This window comes from Halichoeres trimaculatus, unplaced genomic scaffold, assembly GCF_033239565.1.
Source record: "Halichoeres trimaculatus isolate MK-OKI-2021-1 unplaced genomic scaffold, fHalTri1.1 fHalTri1_scaffold_2, whole genome shotgun sequence".
Taxonomy (NCBI): Eukaryota; Metazoa; Chordata; class Actinopteri; order Labriformes; family Labridae; genus Halichoeres; species Halichoeres trimaculatus.
In genome coordinates, this window is record NW_027437180.1 from 4,294,439 (window position 1) to 4,311,965 (window position 17,527).

Sequence of the window (17,527 nt, forward strand, 5' to 3'; positions counted from 1 at the left end):
ATAAACTAATAGTTTTGTATTTAAGAACATAGTTAGTAAAACTTTTTCACTACTTGCCTTGTCTCTGACTGTGATAAGGTATTTACTTCTATGGCTCATTGAAAAGCAAAGTCCTTCAAACTCACAAATTTATTGTATGTAACATCATCCCATCTTTTTATGACTTCATAAACAAGGAAAAGACTGGACTGTCCAAAAAGTGTTTATATATATATATATATCACCATGATGGTGCGTCACATGATGAGCTAATGTCCTTGTAGATTTTTATCTATCCTATATATATATATATATATATATATATATATAAAGATATCTTGCTTGGCACCCAGTTTCTTCTAAGGAATTTTGTAATATATTTATAAATTTATAACTAATTAAACAAGTTTGTGCTTCTCCTGATAACTTGGACCAGGTCACAACTATATTGCCCAGATTTTATTGCTTTTTCCTTTCTGTAAGTCTTTGTCCTATAGTTTCTTGAAGCCCACTACACTTGATGGGCAGGATTTCCTCATGAAATTGTAGACTCTAGAAGCTCCACCCTACACTGATAAATTCCAAATAAAAATCCTATTCAACCCATGAAAAATTATTTAGATTGTTAGCTCTGCTGAATTCATTCTTTGTTATGATGTGCCTCCTCTTCGTTGTCATATTAGTGGCAGCCATCAGGGTGTCCCAAAGTTTCCTGGAGTCTAGTGGAATAAATTATGTTCTATGGCATCTCTGTGCTTTCTTCAAGCATCCTTCAGCAATTTATTAACTTATGTTGGTATATTTTGAATAGAGGTGTCCCAGTCCGATATTGATATTGGATATCGGTCCGATATCAGCAATCTCTGATATAAGCACTCCGATATAAGCAGTTTCTGTTACCCATTGGTTAATAATAAACGGGTCAGATTTTCCTCATACCTACTGTTGCTGACTTCTGTTCTTTCTTTGAATAATATCACTTAATCAAGCCTTTTCTAACATGACAGACATACTACAAAATAAGTAATCAAAGTATGTATGTTTAATGCTGATATCGTATCCGATTAATATTCGACCAATACTCAATGCTGCAGTATCAGTATCGTATCGGAAGTGAAAATGTAATATTGGGACATCCCTCATTTTAAACTTAATATGTCAAATTTAAGAAAAGGAGGCAGAGTCCTCAGGTTGATGATGATAACAATGAGACGATGAAGGAGGACCAGTTGCAGTTTCTCTCTTTGTTTGTTTGTTTGTTTGTTTCTGCATGCAAGGGAGGGAATAAATCTTGTTTCACCTGGTAGGTATTTTCTACTTTCTCTGATCCAGACCAGCTATGGAGTCCTCAAGAAGTAAAATCTGTGAAAAAAAGGAACAAAAAAATATGGCTCCATCTGGTGTTGGAATCTGGGAAGACTCTGTGTCAGACAGCAGTGTGTGTGTGTCCTGTGCTGTACAGCTTGTTGTCATGAGTGATGATATTATTGTGTTTGTGTGAAGGTGGAGGCTCTGCTATGAGTCAGGACAACAGAGGGGAGGGGACCCCTCCCTCCAAACCCCTCCATCTGTGTAGAGACCATGAGTGCCAGACCAAAGCTCAGAGGTGAGACCAGGATCTCTAACTGTCCATACACTAGCATCACTGCACCATCATTATTCATTGTGTGTGTGTGTGTGTGTGTGTGTGTGTGTGTGTGTGTGTGTGTGTGTGTGTGTGTGTGTGTGTGTGTGTGTGTGTGTGTGTGTGTGTGTGTGTGTGTGTGTGTGTGCGTGCGCGCCTCTAAGTTGTACATCACAAAGTTTTTTTTATCAGAATTAAAACTTTAAAACTTAAGAAAGTTTGTGGTAACTTTCAGTAGCACTTAAACCTGATTTTCAGTCGTCATGTTTATTGATCAGTGTTTGTGGTTCAGTCAGAGTCAAACATGAGAGACCAGACTCTCCTGGACCTGGACCCAGCTGTGTCTCCTTAAAGAGTGACAACTCTACGTGGAGACCTTCTGATTTCAGATCTGCAGAGATTTGTGTTGATGAAAGTGAGACCCTCAAAGTGAACTTCCCGTTGTGTGTGAAACATTTGGTCCTAGCTGTGGTCTGTGTTTTCTCTGTGAAGGTGAACATGTTTCAGTCTTTGTGTTTCTATCAGGATCCAACAGCAGTAAACAGGACGAGAGGCAGACAGGACTGGACTCAGCATGTCTCTTCATGTGTGTCCTGTGTTTGGAGGATTCAGCAGATAGAGTCGATCATGTGTCAAACACTGTGTGTCATTCTTTTATACACACTGCATGATCTTGTGTTTGTTCCACAGAGTTCAGGGAACAGAGGCTCCCATTGGTCAGTCTTCCCAACAGCATCACACACAGCTGGACTTCATATTGATGGTGGGTAAATGTACAAACACAGCTCCTCCTGAGCCTCAGAGCACACACTTATCTGTTTGGAGCTTTCTGAATAGTTTCCTGGTAACACTGCAAACATCATCTCTGCCTGAATTCTCTTCACAATCTGTGTTTGGTTGATTGGATGAAGCTGCCCATTTCTAAGCAGCCCACACCCAGAGGTCAGAGGTCATGCTGGATGTTGATCTCACACAAACTCAGACTTTGGCAGCACGGTTCATTTCATAGAACTTGATTTGTAGAACACGGGACCATCCACAGACTAAGACCTGAAGAAGCTTTGTGCACTCTGCAGACCAGCACGCTTTCTGTCTGTCACACATGATCTGATCTGACCTTCCTCATGTTCAACCTGACATTTTCTTCCGTTCCAGCTGCTCCAGGAAAACATCATCAGCTTTGTAAAGAGTGAGCTGAAAAAGATCCAGAGAGTTCTGAGTCCAGATTACTCAGAATGCTTTGATGCTCTAATATGATGAACACATTTGTGTCACATCTATGAGCTGTGACAAACTGTTCGCAACTGATGAACTGAAGAGATTTCAGAGAGGAAACAAATCAAATCCATCCTGATGTCTGAAAGTCTAAACTCATCAGACTAATTGTAGCTTCACATACTTCATTACATTTTGTTTTCTTCATTCAGGAACTGCTGCCGAGTGCAGATGTAAGCTGAAGTCTGGGCTGAAGGAGAGGTTTCAGTGTGTGTTTGAGGGGATCGCTAAAGCAGGAAACCCAACCCTTTTGAACCAGATCTACACAGAGCTCTACATCACAGAGGGAGGGACTGGACAGGTCAATGAGGAACATGAGGTCAGACAGATTGAAGCAGCATCCGGTACACCAGACAGAGCAGAAACAAGCATAAGACAAGTAGAGCTCTTTAAAGGCCCACCTGGAAGACAGGAACCAATCAGAAGAGTGCTGACAAAGGGAGTGGCTGGCATCGGGAAAACAGTCTTAACACAGAAGTTCATTCTGGACTGGGCTGAAGACAAAACCAACCAGGACATCCAGTTCACATTTCCATTCCCTTTCAGAGAGCTGAATGTGCTGAAAGAAAGAAAGTTCAGCTTGGTGGAACTGGTTCATCACTTCTTCCCTCAAACCAAAGAAGCAGGACTCTGCAGGTTTGAAGAGTTCCAGGTCCTGTTCATCTATGACGGTCTGGATGAGTGTCGACTTCCTCTGGACTTCCTCAACAACCAGGTCCTGACTGATGGTACAGAGTCCACCTCAGTGGATGTGCTGCTGACAAACCTCATCAGGGGGAACCTGCTTCCCTCTGCTCACCTCTGGATAACCACACGACCTGCAGCAGCCAATCAGATCCCTCCTGAGTGTGTTGACGTGGTGACAGAGGTCAGAGGGTTCAGTGACCCTCAGAAGGAGGAGTACTTCAGGAGGAGATTCAGAGATGGGGAGCAGGCCAGTACAATCATTTCCCACATCAACACATCCAGAAGCCTCCACATCATGTGCCACATCCCGGTCTTCTGCTGGATCACTGCTACAGTTCTGGAGGATCTGCTGAAGACCAGAGAGGGGGGACAGCTGCCCAGGACCCTAACTCAGATGTACATCTACTTCCTGGTGGTTCAGTCCAAAGTGAAGAGCATCAAGTATGATGGAGGAGCTGAGACTGATCCTCTCTGGAGTCCAGAGAACAGGGAGATGATGGAGTCTCTGGGAAAACTGGCTTTTGAGCAGCTGCAGAAAGGAAACCTGATCTTCTATGAATCAGACCTGACAGAGTGTGGCATGGACATCAGAGCAGCCTCTTGGTACTCAGGAGTGTTCACACAGATCTTTAGAGAGGAGAGAGGACTGTACCAGGATAAGGTGTTCTGCTTCATCCATCTGAGCGTTCAGGAGTTTCTGGCTGCTCTTCACGTCCATCTGACCTTCACCAAGTCTGGACTCAACCTAATGGAAGAAGAACAATCAACATCCCTGATCCCTGAGACCTTCAGAGACCAATCTGAACTGGAACACCTCCATCAGAGTGCTGTGGACAAGGCCCTACAGAGTCCAAACGGACACCTGGACCTGTTCTTGCGCTTCCTCCTGGGTCTCTCTCTGCAGACCAATCAGAGTTTCCTGAGAGGTCTGCTGACACAGACAGGAAGTGACTCACAGACCAGTCAGAAAACAGTTGAATACATCAAGAAGAAGATCAGTGAAGATGTGTCTCCAGAGAAAAGCATCAACCTGTTCCACTGTCTGAACGAACCGAATGATCGTTCTATAGAGGAGCAGATCCAACAGACCCTGAGATCAGGACGTCTGTCCACAGATCGACTGTCTCCTGCTCAGTGGTCAGCTCTGGCCTTCATCTTACTGTCCTCAGACAAAGATCTGGACGAGTGTGACCTGAAGAAATACTCTGCTTCAGAGGAGGCTCTTCTGAGGTTGCTGCCAGTGATCAGAGCTGCAAACAAAGCTGTGTGAGTGAATGAGTGAATGAGTGAATGAGTGAGACATTTGAAACAGAGATTATTCTGTTCATGACCCTGAAACTATCTGTTTGTTCTCTTTCCATGATCGTCTTCAGGCTGAGTGGATGTAACCTGTCAGGGAGAAGCTGTGAAGCTCTGTCCTCAGTCCTCAGTTCACAGTCCTCCAGGCTCAGAGACCTGGACCTGAGCCACAATGACCTGCAGGATTCAGGAGTGGCTACTTTGTCTGCCGGACTGAAGAGTCCACACTGCAAACTCGAAACTCTCAGGTCAGATCTTTGTGTGTCAAATATATAGTGATAATCAATCAATTTCTTCTTATTGCCTGATTCTTTTTCTAACCTCAGACTGTCAGGATGTCTGATCACAGAGAGAGGCTGTGCTTTTCTGGCCTCAGCTCTGAGCTCCAACCCCTCACACCTGAGAGAGCTGGACCTGAGCTACAATCATCCAGGAGACTCAGGAGTGGAGCAGCTTTCTGCACGACTTGAGGATCCCCTCTGCAGACTGGACACACTGAGGTAAAACCAGACAACAAGGTGCAAACACTGAATATGTTGGATAATTTTTAGAGTAATGATTGGATGTGAAGCAGGAAACACACAGAGCAGCAGAAGACCATCAATGCAGAAACAACCCTATGATTAATTTTCTATATCTAAAGTAATAATATAGAAATCCCAATTCTTCTTTTTCTCCAAGGAGCTCACCACTGTCAGAAAAAAAGTGACAGAGTGATGGGCATAGTTGGGTTTTGAGCTTGTTTCTCTGTCACAGGGACAAACTGAGGATCACTGCTTCATGTTGAGCAGCAGTTAGGACTCATGTTGGACAGAAAATCACTCTGACTGTGTTTCTTCTTCCAGGGTGGACCATGGTGGACAGCGGTGGTTAAAACCTGGTCTGAAGAAGTGTAAGTGTGGAATCAGTTTGACTCCTGATGAGCAAACAGCAGACTGTCAGCTTACAAAGAATGAAGCCTTCAGGTGTGTCTGATGATAAACTGCTACTGTGTTGTGTCTTTTTCTCTCCATCAGATTTCTGTGAACTGACTCTGGACTCAAACACAGCTCACAGAGAGCTCAGACTGTCTGACAACAACAGGAAGGTGACACGTGTGGGAGAGGATCAGTCATATCCTGATCATCCAGACAGATTTGATCACTGTCATCAACTGCTGTGTAGAGATGGTCTGACTGGTCGCTGTTACTGGGAGGTGGAGTGGAAAGGATGGGTTAATATATCAGTGAGTTACAGAGGAATCAGAAAGAAAGGAGACAGTTATGACTGTATGTTTGGATATAATGATCAGTCTTGGAGTCTGAGCTGCTCTGATAAACGTTACTCTGTCCGTCATGGCTGCAAAGAAACATTCCTCCCTCTCTCCCCGTCCTCTGACTCTGGCAGAGTAGCAGTGTATGTAGACTGTCCAGCTGGCTCTCTGTCCTTCTACAGAGTCTCCTCTGACTCACTGATCCACCTCCACACCTTCAACAACAACACATTCACTGAACCTCTGTATCCTGGGTTTAGACTGTGGTTACCAGCTTCCTCAGTGAGTGTGTGTTCTGTGTGGGAGGGATAGATACAGTGATTACGTTTAGCCATAGGCGCAAATCCCGGGGGGACGCAGGGGTCATGTCCCCCCCTTCCATAAAGTTGTTGGCTGTGATAAGACAGACAGGTGACATGCTGACATCCTCGTCCTCTCATTTATGACACATTATTAAACTATCTAAGATGCCTCTAGAGCAATATTGTCTGGATTTATGAATTCATTAACGTAGGCCATTATTTATTTGAGTTCTATGTTCTATTCTAGATTCATTCATTTAAAGATAAAGTAGTTGTGACTTTGACTTAGATGTTTCAAATTATATTCTGACTGTTAATTTACACCCCTTATTGTCCTACAATTAAAATCAACATTTTTCCATTTATTTGGATATAAAATAATGAATATTGAGTTCATGTGGACGAGTCGCTTCCACATTCATGCCAACACATTTTTTATGAACTAAAGGAAAATTAAAACTAGGCTGATTATCCATAGTTGGTAGTTGTTCTCTCCTTGATCTATGTGTGTGTGTGTGTGTGTTCGTGTGTGTGTGTGTGTGTGTGTGTGTGTGTGTGTGTGTGTGTGTGTGTGTGTGTGAGTGTGTGTGTGTGTGTGTGTGTGTGTGTGTGTGTGTGTGTGTGTGTGTGTGTGTGTGTGTGTGTGTGTGTGTGTTTGTGTGTGTGTTTGTGTGTGCATGCAGCCAGGCATTTGAAATGGCAGAAAAAAGAAAATGTGATGACATTCGGTCATTTTTCAGTGCACCGAAACGCCAAGTAAGTAAAAAGATACTAATGATATTGAGGTTTTTTGAAAAATATTCATATAGAGGAATGAGATGCTTATGGAGATGTTTTATAATGGTTTCATTAGGCACAGCAAAGTCAAAGTATAGAGCTGGGCACAGAGAGACAGAGCCAATCAAGCAGAGACACAGAGTCTCAGGTAAGTTTTTTTTTTACTTTTGTGTAGTTTTATGAAGTAAGGAGAACTCTTATTTAGACTAACAATTGTATGTTGTGGGTAGTTGTGAGTTTGGAAAATTATGTTTCTATTTTAGGAAGCAGAATGCACAGACTCAGGGACAGTGGTGGAAGGTCTGAGTAGAGAGGGAAGGGGCACAGCAGGTCATGATGAGCAGCCCTCTACCAGCAGCTGCACAAGGACAGGGGACAAAAGTACAACAGGGAGCTCAGACCTCAGTGACTGCACAGAACCGTACCAACCACACCCACAATTTATAGAAACACAAACTCTTGCACACAAAACATTGACATTCCAGCAGAAATGGTTTCAGGATTTTCCATGGCTGCATTACAGTCCATCAGTTAAGGGAGTAGCATCATAAACTGAAGGATCAATTAAATACACTTTTATGTGACTTAATATATAACGTCTTCATTCCGACTGATTTTGTTTATACATTTGTAATATGAAAGTATATTGTATAAAGTGTGTAAAGGATAAAACTCATCAATAGAGGACTATGTGCATAATAAACATAAGCCACCAAAGTTTTATTTTGTGAGGACATTCCTGTTATGATGGGTGTCCTGCTGCAGGTTAGTGTGAATGAACACTTTGTGAACACATCATCACAGAAATAATCTCTGTAGTGGATGGAGGTGTCTCTTCAAAGAGCTTTAATTGAACTCACAGGAGTTTTACCTGATGCCATTCAGCACCTTGGACAGCAAAGGCAGCACTGCACTCCCAGAGGAGGAGGACACAGAGGGAGTGATGAAGGTAAATAACAAAATCAAAGAAACATTAAACCTGAGCTCTTACTGTGCGCTCTTCACTATGTGTGACTTACTGTGTCAGTGTATGACAAAAAAAAAAAAAAATGAACAGAAAGCAAAGAGAGAAACACAAACATGATGAAGCTGTGGAGCTGTGACTGAACAGAAATAACAGGGATTCCTCCTCCAGCAAACAGCAAACTGAAGCAGCATTAGTCGACGCTTTGACTAAGTCCTGGATTGAAAACTTATCTGATTCAGTCAGTGTGAGCTGGAAGGCAGGTATTGGGCATTTGAAAATAATCTGAAAATGTGAGGAGCAACTCTTCCCCCAGACACCTTAAGGTTAGTCTTTGCATCAATCTAGATATCGTCTCAGACAGAAAACATCACGTTGGTTTGAGGAAAAGTGATGCTTGTATGAATTTAAATGGTTTGATGTTTGAACTGATGCCACCACAATGCAGCAGCATTATGCTTCAGCCAAGAAACAGAACTGTGTGGAGCTGCTAAGAGCATTGGCTCACTGGGAGACTGTAGAACAGTAAGCCTCTGTTTTTCATACACAATTTGACAATCAGTGACATGTCCTCCATCATCAGTGCTCATAACACTTAATTGATTTTAACGAGTGTGACATTGGCATTCTGGATGATCTGAACAACGAGTATAATTGTAAATGGTTTACTGTCGGGAAGTATAATCGGATTGTAGGGATATCCACTATGGATCGGTGATGCTTTATATCCAGCAAAAATTGAAGAGGAATTCAGCTCTTTTGTTCGGTGTGGTGGCTCTTAAAAGAGCCTTTGTGTTGTTGTTATTGAGCTGCAGTCAGTCTAAGCTCTCTCTCCACGGATGCGGCGGGCCAGCTGGATGTCTTTGGGCATGATGGTGACTCTCTTGGCGTGGATGGCGCACAGGTTGGTGTCCTCGAACAGCCCCACCAGGTAAGCCTCGCTGGCCTCCTGCAGAGCCATGACAGCAGAGCTCTGGAAGCGCAGGTCGGTCTTGAAGTCCTGAGCAATTTCTCGGATCAGGCGCTGGAAGGGCAGCTTGCGGATGAGCAGCTCGGTGGATTTCTGGTGGCGGCGGATCTCCCGGAGAGCCACGGTCCCGGGCCTGTAACGGTGAGGCTTCTTGACGCCGCCGGTGGCCGGGGCGCTCTTCCGGGCAGCCTTGGTGGCCAGCTGCTTCCTGGGGGCTTTGCCTCCGGTGGATTTCCGAGCAGTCTGCTTGGTTCTTGCCATGCTGTCTTCTTTCTCTGACTTGGAGAAAAATGTGGAGCAGAGCGGAGCCTTGCTGCTCTTAAAGCGGAGGAGCGGCTGTGAAACGTTAGTCACGTATTGTAAATCCAGATTCTATGAGTACAGGCGCAGCCCTTTAAAGCTATCGCTAGTGGGTTTTAGGCTTTACACGATCACAATTTTTGGGCCGATCACCGATCAGTGAGTTTAAATAAACCGATAACCGATCACCGATCCGATCACGTGAGGAGCAATATTTAAACTACTTGTTTATGTACATATATACTTATGTGCTGTTTCCTGAGTATCAATCTTGCCATGCCCCAATCTGACTGAGATACATGGGTTAAACATCAATGACCTCTGGAGGGCATTAAAGGACTGACAAGTTATGTTAAGTTCAGTCTAGACAATCAAAAATATAACCCAAGACAAAAATAATTAGTACAACTTATACTAATTAAATTGCTTTATTGTAATTAATTAATTTCCTGTACCAAGTAAATACTGCAAATTAAGGACAGTAATGCTGCCTCAAACATTCTGCAGCATATCAATTAAATTTACAGTCACAGACTGTAACTCTAGTGCAAATAGAACGAAGCAGCCTCAAAACATTCATATACATCCACGAAATTAACAGTTACACACTTGTGTAAATAAAAGGCAGTATTGCTGCCTCAAAACATTAATTAACAGTCACACTTTTGCAAATAAAGGGCACTAGGGCAGTATTAGTAATGCTGCCTCAGAACACTGATACACAACTTAGTGATTAACATAAAGTTTGGGCTGACGTCTGAGCAGTGGCGGCTGGCCAATAGAGGGCGCAAGGGCGCCGCCCCACCGTCATTACCGTCAACATTACCTTGAAGCATGAGACATTAAAAAAGAAAAAGAAAAAGAATAATAAAATATAACGTTCTGAACTATACGTATAGAAATTATAAATTTAAATTTGCACAATGAATATTATATATTTTATGATGAGTAAAGTTGTTTCATTCATCTGCGTTGTCTGATTGGTGACGTGTTTCCACCCCGGGGCGCAGAAATCTTTGGCCATAGACCGTCGTTATAAGTTGTACATGCGCAGTGGCTCCTCTTCAATACAAGAGATAGGACCATGTCAGGGCGCACCTTTCCTGCGCCCAAAGCTGAATGCAGCTGGATTTGCATACCACCACCCTCCCGCTATGGAGCCGACGTCACAGCCGTCTACTATAAAGTGCGGTTGATTGACAGGACGAGTCGCGGGAGTAGGAGACGATCAAACGGAGACGAAAGATGGAGAGAGAAAGCCTAAATAACACAGTTAAGTCGCTGATATCGTTACCTTTTGAGAGGAGATCGTATCAGGAGAAGGTGCATGTGAAAGAGCGGGGACCTGATCAGCCTAACATCACGATCATTCAGCAGTCCAAAGATAGAGGGAGGCAATACACCCGCTCTTTTTCCAGGACCTGGTTTTAGCAGCAAGGCTTGGCTAACGGCATGTAGGGAGGCTAACGCTTTATTCTGTTTTCTCTGCCTCCTTTTCCAAACGTCAGGATCTGACCCAGCATGGATAAAGACAGGTATTACTGATTTAAAGCACTTTTCAGAAAAGGCAAAGAGGCATGAATAAACTGGGATTCACATGGAAAATGCCCTGGGACTAGTTATGTTTGGAAAAATAAACATTTCATGTCAGCTTGATGAAGGCTAAAGATAGGGATCCGTAAACACAATGAAGAAGTTGACAAAAACAGGCACATCCTATCTAAAATAATAGACTGTAAATACACAGGTGTGATACCCTAGCACGTTTGCTTGCTTATTAGTATATGTCTGTTTTGGAGTCATAGCCCCCCCTGGATAAAACACCACCAGCCGCCGCTGCGTCTGAGGACCAAATGTCTGTAGTGAAACTGATAGAAGAATTGCCTTCCATCAGAATGCTCTCTACACGTGAATGGACATCTCTGTGTAGCTCACTCAGACCTGTCTCACCGCAATACGTGTGCCCTGGGAGGCGGTAGCGTGGATCAAAGTAAGTTAGCAGCCGTTGAAATGCAGGGTTCTCCACAACATTAAACGGCAGGTCAGGCAGCACAATAAACTCCAGCAGCCTCCTTGTGCCACCCCTTTCCTTCTCACTGTCCCGACTATACAGACGAGCAGCACTGTCCAAAATTTTTTGCTTTAGCATCCGTTTTGGAGTTTGCTTTTCTTTTTCTTTCTCCGCGCTGCGTTTCTTGAACTCGACATGCTCCTCCGGATGTTTCTTTTCCAAGTGCCTGATTAAATTTGTCGTGTTGAAGTTTTTTGCCGATGTTCCCCCGCGAGGTACTGTAGCATTGCATATACCACAGATAGCTTGTGCTATGTCTGTTTCTGTCACTTTGAAAAACTTCCACACTTCCGACATCTTTGTTTGTGTCACCCAGATGTTGCTGAAGATTCAAAGTAAACTTTATTGTCCGTCACAGTACTCAAAACAGGAAGAGGCACGAGGATGAAAATGAAGTTTTTTTAATCATGAATCATTTGCTCTCGGATACAAACAAAAAAGCATGTGGATACTGTGAAACTAGTTTGGAGTAAATGAGACGGATTAAAAAAATTTCAACATGGCCATGACGTCATTGATTGATCGGTGAAAAATGCCATGATGGCCGATCCTGATCATTACAAAAAATGCCAAATATCGGCCGATCCGATATAGCCGATATGATCGGTGTAAAGCCTAGGGGTTTACCCTCGCGCATCAGTGCAGCACTGAAAAAACGTAGTCCACGCCCACCCACGTGATGGGCCTCCCGCGCTACCTGCCTATAAATGGCCCCGGGTTCATACAATCTGCTCCCGATAACAGCCTTTTTCTTCAGCTGATAAGGGGAACCAGTGAGGCCCATAGCTTAAAGGGCTGCGCCTATACTCATAGAATCTGGAGTTACAATACGCAACTAACGTTCTATTTCGTATAGGCTTCGCCCTTTAAGGCTATCGCTAGTGGGTTAAAGGCGAAGCAGGATGTAGTCAATGCCTCACTGGGTCCTCATCCAAAAAACCCAGCATCAAAGCTTCCAATAAACTCAGGTTTATATAAGCCGCTGTTACTTGGTTGTCTGTGTGGATCAGAACATGCTGCTTCTGTAAAACAGGAGTGAAATGCTGAACCACTTTCCACACTGTCAGAAGCTTCAACGCATTTATGTGGAGAGACATGAGAGCTGACCACTGTCCCCCCACAACCTGAGAGAGACACGTGCCCCCCCACCCCGAGAGAGAAGCATCCGTGAACACAGAAACGTGACATGATGCCTTCCCTAACGGTAACCCCGACCTCAGGACTCGGGTCGTTCCAGTGATCCAAAACGGGAGACACTGAGGGGGAAACTAACACCATGCGTCTCCGCTGACGCACCGGGTCGATGCGCAGACGGATGAACCATCTCTGAAGCCGTCTCATGTGAAGTAATCCCAACGGTACTACCACATGAGCCGCTGACATCATGCCGAGCAGACGCATAATAAAAATGCTGTCACCACCCTGCTGGGGACAACTCGTCTGAGGAGGGCTGTCAGAGTCTGCGACCTCTCCTGAGATAGCCGCGCGCTCATTGTGGCTGAGTTCAGCTCCACTCCCAGATAAATAATCTGCTGAGACGGAAAAAGCGAGCTCTTTTCCAAATTGATAGCGAAGCAGCTTCGACAGGTGAAAAACCAACACCTGAGTCTGAGCTGCCGCCTCCTCCCTGGATCGAGCCAGTAAAAACAGGTCGTCCAGGTAAAAGGGAACTCTCATCCCTCTCCTGTGTAGTGGCTGCAGAGCTGCCTCCACACACTTGGAGAACGTGCGGGGAGCGAGAGAATAACCGAAGGAGAGACCATTGTACTGGTATTGGACCTTTGAAAACGAGAAACGCAGGAATTTCCTGAGTTTCAGAATAATAAAGACGTGAAAGTATGCGCCCTTCAGGTCCATTGTTCTCCTGGACGCATTCCAGTACTAGTTTTATCGTCAGCGTGTGAAACGGACGCTGCATTATCACTGTGTTGAACAGTGACAGGTCCAGAATGGGTCTCATCCCTCCCGTTTTCTTGGGAACCAGGAAATAACGGGAGTAAAAACCCTGATTCTCCTCTCCCTGTTGGACTCTGGAGATGACATTTTTCAGCAGAAGCTCCTGCACCTCCTTCTGTAGGAACACACACTGATCCTGTGAGGACAGATGTGTCTCCAGAATCCGCTGAACGGTGGGGGAGACGAAGCAAACTGCAGAGTATAACCCCTGGCGATCAGCCCGTCCATCCACCTGTCCAGCGAACATACGCGCCTCCACTCTGAGCAGCGCTCTGAGAGCGGCGAGCATGTTGCTGTGGCGCCTCCTCCGAGAGAGAGGTGAGCCAGCTTAAAACCCTCGCCGCCGCTGCCTGCGTCAGAGAAATCTGGGCTGCAGCACATGGGGGTCTCTTATTGAAAGGGCTGATCAGGCTTTTTTTCCACTGACTGAGAAGAGAGGGAAATAGGAGAAGCCAACCTGTACGCACGGAACAGAGAGTCTCTGTCCGCGGGCTCATGAATATTAAAATCGGTATCAGCAGAGGCAAACAGGGAGCGCTCCGTGTGTGAAGGAGTGGTGTGCTGCTTTGATGACTCGCGGTCGTGCTTCTCGTCAACTGGAGAGTTCACGGCAGCAGGCTCGCTCTGTGTGGGGGCTGTGTGATCACCGTCCGCTGCCGCATCAGCGGGCCGGACCAGAGGGAGGGAAGGGAAACAGCTCAATATGTGAGAATCGTGGGTGGCTCTGAAAAGAGCCGTTGGTTTTGGTGGCGTGTCCACACCATCTCTTTTCCCTTCTTCGCTGCACACAACCCCCGCAAGGAGTCATTGTCGCCTGCTCTGCTAACGTGGCGGCTCCGCAGGGGGATTGGGCCAGGAGCATGCCACCCGTGGATGTTTGGCACCACGCTGACGAGCTGGCTGTGCCGTAGCAAACGACGGATCTGGAGGAGGAGGTGGGGCAGGAGGCCGGGAGACTGAGGCCGTAGAAAACTGCGGACATCTTAGAGGTCTCTGAAGCTGGTCCCGGCGGTCCCGCCAGCGACCTGCTGCTCCATGCCTCTGGATCTTCTCCTCTTCCTCTGACGTCTTCTGCATGTGCTCAACAAGAGAATGCAGTTGTTGTCCGAACAGCGCGTCAGAGGAGGTGGGGCCCTCCAGCAGCTCCTTCTTTACTGGCTCGGGAATTGAGGTGGACAGGCCGAGCCACATGTTGCGGTGAATCTGGTGCTGCCAGGCCATGACACGGGCTGAAGCCACCGCTACAGAGGCGCAGAGCGGGATGATCACGCTCGCTGCCTTGCTGAGCTCCTCAGCTCTCTCCGCCAGCTTCTCGGGCTCCGCTGCCATCTGCGTGATGGAATACGTCAGCAGGGTGATGTTGTTGGCTGCTGCTGATGCCTGGCTGGCACACTGGTGGGACCTGTCCGCGAAGCAGCCTGTCATCTGGTCCCGAGGAGAGGGAAGAGCCTGCAGCCTTCCCTCTCAGCAGCCACCAATCAGGTTCGGTCGAACCCCGAAGACAGCCGCCAGGCCCGGGTCCAGAGGAGGGACGGGCGGGAAGCCTTCGCCTGTGAGTCCCTCGGCCCTGGTGATGGGGGCATACGTTGCCACCAGTGTTTGAAGCTGCCCTGGCTCAGCCACAGCCGCGGTCTGGTATGGAATGATAGCGGGGAAGCGTGGCCAGGTGGGCTCGCGACGGGCTGTGTGTGCAGCTGCAAAACAGCCCGCCATCTCATCTGGTTTAGCCGGCATGGGTGCTGCCAGCACGGAGAGCCCTTTATAAGCCGCCGCCCTCTCGATGATGCCGGGAAGCTCCTGGACGAGTGCTCCTATCACCAGCATAGAGGTGGTCGAGGACAGGGGGACCCCAGCAAAGCCTGAGCGACCTCCCACGTGCTCGTCTTCAAAATCAGTCTCCTCCAGCTCCTCGAGGGCGGCTTCATCCGAACCCGGCGGAGGAGGTTGATGGCGTCCTCCAAACTGCAAGGGTCGGCGACGACGAAGTCATCTTCAGCGGCGTCGGTGAGAAAATCCACACGGCGCCGCTTCTCCTCCGGGTGCTTGCAATAAGGATGTCTATCCGGCAAAATCAGCACTTGCCCAGCGTGCTCCGGGCCAAGGCAGGACTCGCAGCGAGAATGCATGTCTTTGCTCATGATGTAGCCGGTCTGGCATTCCGGGCAGAGCCGGACCGTCTCCGAAGACGCCATGCGTGCTGGAACTGAAGTTCTCCTCTTGCTACTCATAACGGCTGAAGTAAAGAGGGAGCAGATTGTATGAACCCGCGGTTATTTATGGGCAGGTAGCGCGGGAGGCCCATCACGTGGGTGGGCGTGGACTAAGTTTTTTCAGTGCTGCGCTGACGCGCGAGGGTAAGCCCACTGGCAATAGCCTTAAAGGGCGAAGCCTATACGAAATAGAACCGTTGGTTCGTGCCGATAATAGAGTTTATTACTTTGAGCTGGTGTACTTGGTCACAGCCTTGGTGCCCTCGGACACGGCGTGCTTGGCCAGCTCACCGGGCAGCAGCAGGCGGACGGCGGTTTGGATCTCCCGCGACGTGATGGTGGAGCGCTTGTTGTAGTGAGCCAGACGAGAGGCCTCACCGGCGATGCGCTCGAAGATGTCGCTCACGAACGAGTTCATGATGCCCATAGCTTTGGACGAGATCCCGGTGTCGGGGTGGACCTGCTTCAGGACCTTGTAGACGTAGATGGCGTAGCTCTCCTTCCTGCTCCTCCTCCTCTTCTTGCCACTCTTGGTGGCTTTAGACACGGCTTTTTTGGAGCCCTTTTTGGGCGCTTTCACTTGGTCAGGCATGTTCACAGGTTGAGAAATATCAGGATAGTGTGGAGTCCCTCAACTGGGGTGCCACTGTTATAACTCCTCCATGCAGACAAAGCTGTGCTGGAGCACACAGAGGATTGGCCGGGACCTGTGTTTGGAAAGGGCCTGGATGCACGGGGAGGGTCAGGCTTTGTCCTAAGTCCCTGAGCGATTCCCGCTTCATCCATGCGCTGTGCTCAAAATTTCTTTCTGCGTCCTGATCAAGTCACCAGTTGTGTCGTTTTTTCTCATTTGAGCACTAATTGAATGTCCCTATTCTCACATAAAAACAGTGCAGAGAATGATAAGATACACTATCTGCGGTTTAAAAAAAGATAAGCAAAAAGGAAATCAAGTTTTCAGCCGCTCCATCAGACTTTTAGAAAGCACGGGAGGGTTTGGAGATAATTTTCTTTTTGTGACAAAGGCTTTCTGCAGTTTGTCAGATTTATGTCTGACCCAACTTAATCAAGAGTTATTTTTCCAACATACAGCTCCAAACACTTACTAATGATAAGCTTACTGATAATCATGGTTTACTTCTCCCCAGTGTTGAGCACACATGCTCAAAAACACAAGCACTCAAACAATTATTACAATCAAATTAAAATTATCAAATTATTATTAAATAGTTTTATAAAATATCATATTAAGTTTTTCTGTGCCATCAGAGTTTGACTATGAATTATACCTCTGTTTTTTTTTCTTTTCCGCATCAAAATCAGACTTTGTATTTCAAAAAACATCAGATTTCTAGCACTAATTGTTTTTTTCCTACTTTGGTTTGGTTTCAATGTTGACAAGAAAAAATCGAATTTATTAAACTGTTGGTTTTAAATTCTAAATTAGATGTGCACTGTAAAGAAATCTGAGTAATTTTTTTTTGGTATTATTATTTATTTTTATGATTTATAAATTAACAATAACTGAAAGCAACATTAGTCCAAACTCTGGAGGCATCCATGGCAATGTGTAGATAATCATTTTTAGATTGATGATGATCTAGAGGAAAATGTTTATCCATCCTCATGTTTCTAAAACCACACTCAGGATTATTACACTTTGGCACTACAGTTACTCATCGTTCTCAGATCAAACAAAAAACAAAAATTCAATGTTGGGTGAAGGTGGCAGTGCAACCACAGGAGGAGATTATGATTCGTTTCCTTAATGTTCAGGGAACATCAGGCTTTGTTAGGTTTCAGTGCAAACAAGAGGGAACGTTTTCCAAACGTTAGATCTTGATTTGGGTCTAACTAACCT

At 46.0% G+C, this 17,527-nt stretch overlaps 3 protein-coding genes across 3 annotated transcripts in view; 1 reads left to right on the forward strand and 2 right to left on the reverse strand.

Moving 5' to 3' along the window:
* The window catches only part of LOC141810945 (NLR family CARD domain-containing protein 3-like), a 482,659-nt gene that overhangs the window by 365,626 nt on the left and 99,506 nt on the right, over positions 1-17,527 (reverse strand). The window lies entirely within an intron of this gene.
* On the forward strand, positions 1,319-6,428 carry LOC141805230 (protein NLRC3-like). The gene is made up of 9 exons (XM_074690137.1): positions 1,319-1,334; positions 1,483-1,585; positions 2,294-2,319; positions 3,031-4,006; positions 4,043-4,831; positions 4,939-5,112; positions 5,191-5,364; positions 5,710-5,756; positions 5,881-6,428. Exons 1-9 carry the CDS (start codon positions 1,319-1,321, stop codon positions 6,426-6,428), a joined length of 2,853 nt encoding a protein of 950 aa, XP_074546238.1.
* LOC141806544 (histone H2B type 1-O-like) lies at positions 15,890-16,258 on the reverse strand. Its single transcript, XM_074692129.1, has one exon. The coding sequence runs from the start codon at positions 16,256-16,258 to the stop codon at positions 15,890-15,892; it is 369 nt and encodes a 122-aa protein (XP_074548230.1).

What these genes read in the sequence shown, in the direction of transcription:
- LOC141805230 (XM_074690137.1), top strand. An exon ending in TCCAAAGTGAAGAGCATCAA is followed by an intron (nt 4,007 to 4,042) that starts GTATGATGGAGG and finishes TCCTCTCTGGAG; the next exon opens with TCCAGAGAACAGGGAGATGA. An exon ending in TGCAGACTGGACACACTGAG is followed by an intron (nt 5,365 to 5,709) that starts GTAAAACCAGAC and finishes TTCTTCTTCCAG; the next exon opens with GGTGGACCATGGTGGACAGC.
- LOC141806544 (XM_074692129.1), bottom strand. Translation starts at nt 16,258, where the DNA reads ATGCCTGACCAAGTGAAAGCGCCCAAAAAGGGCTCCAAAAAAGCCGTG.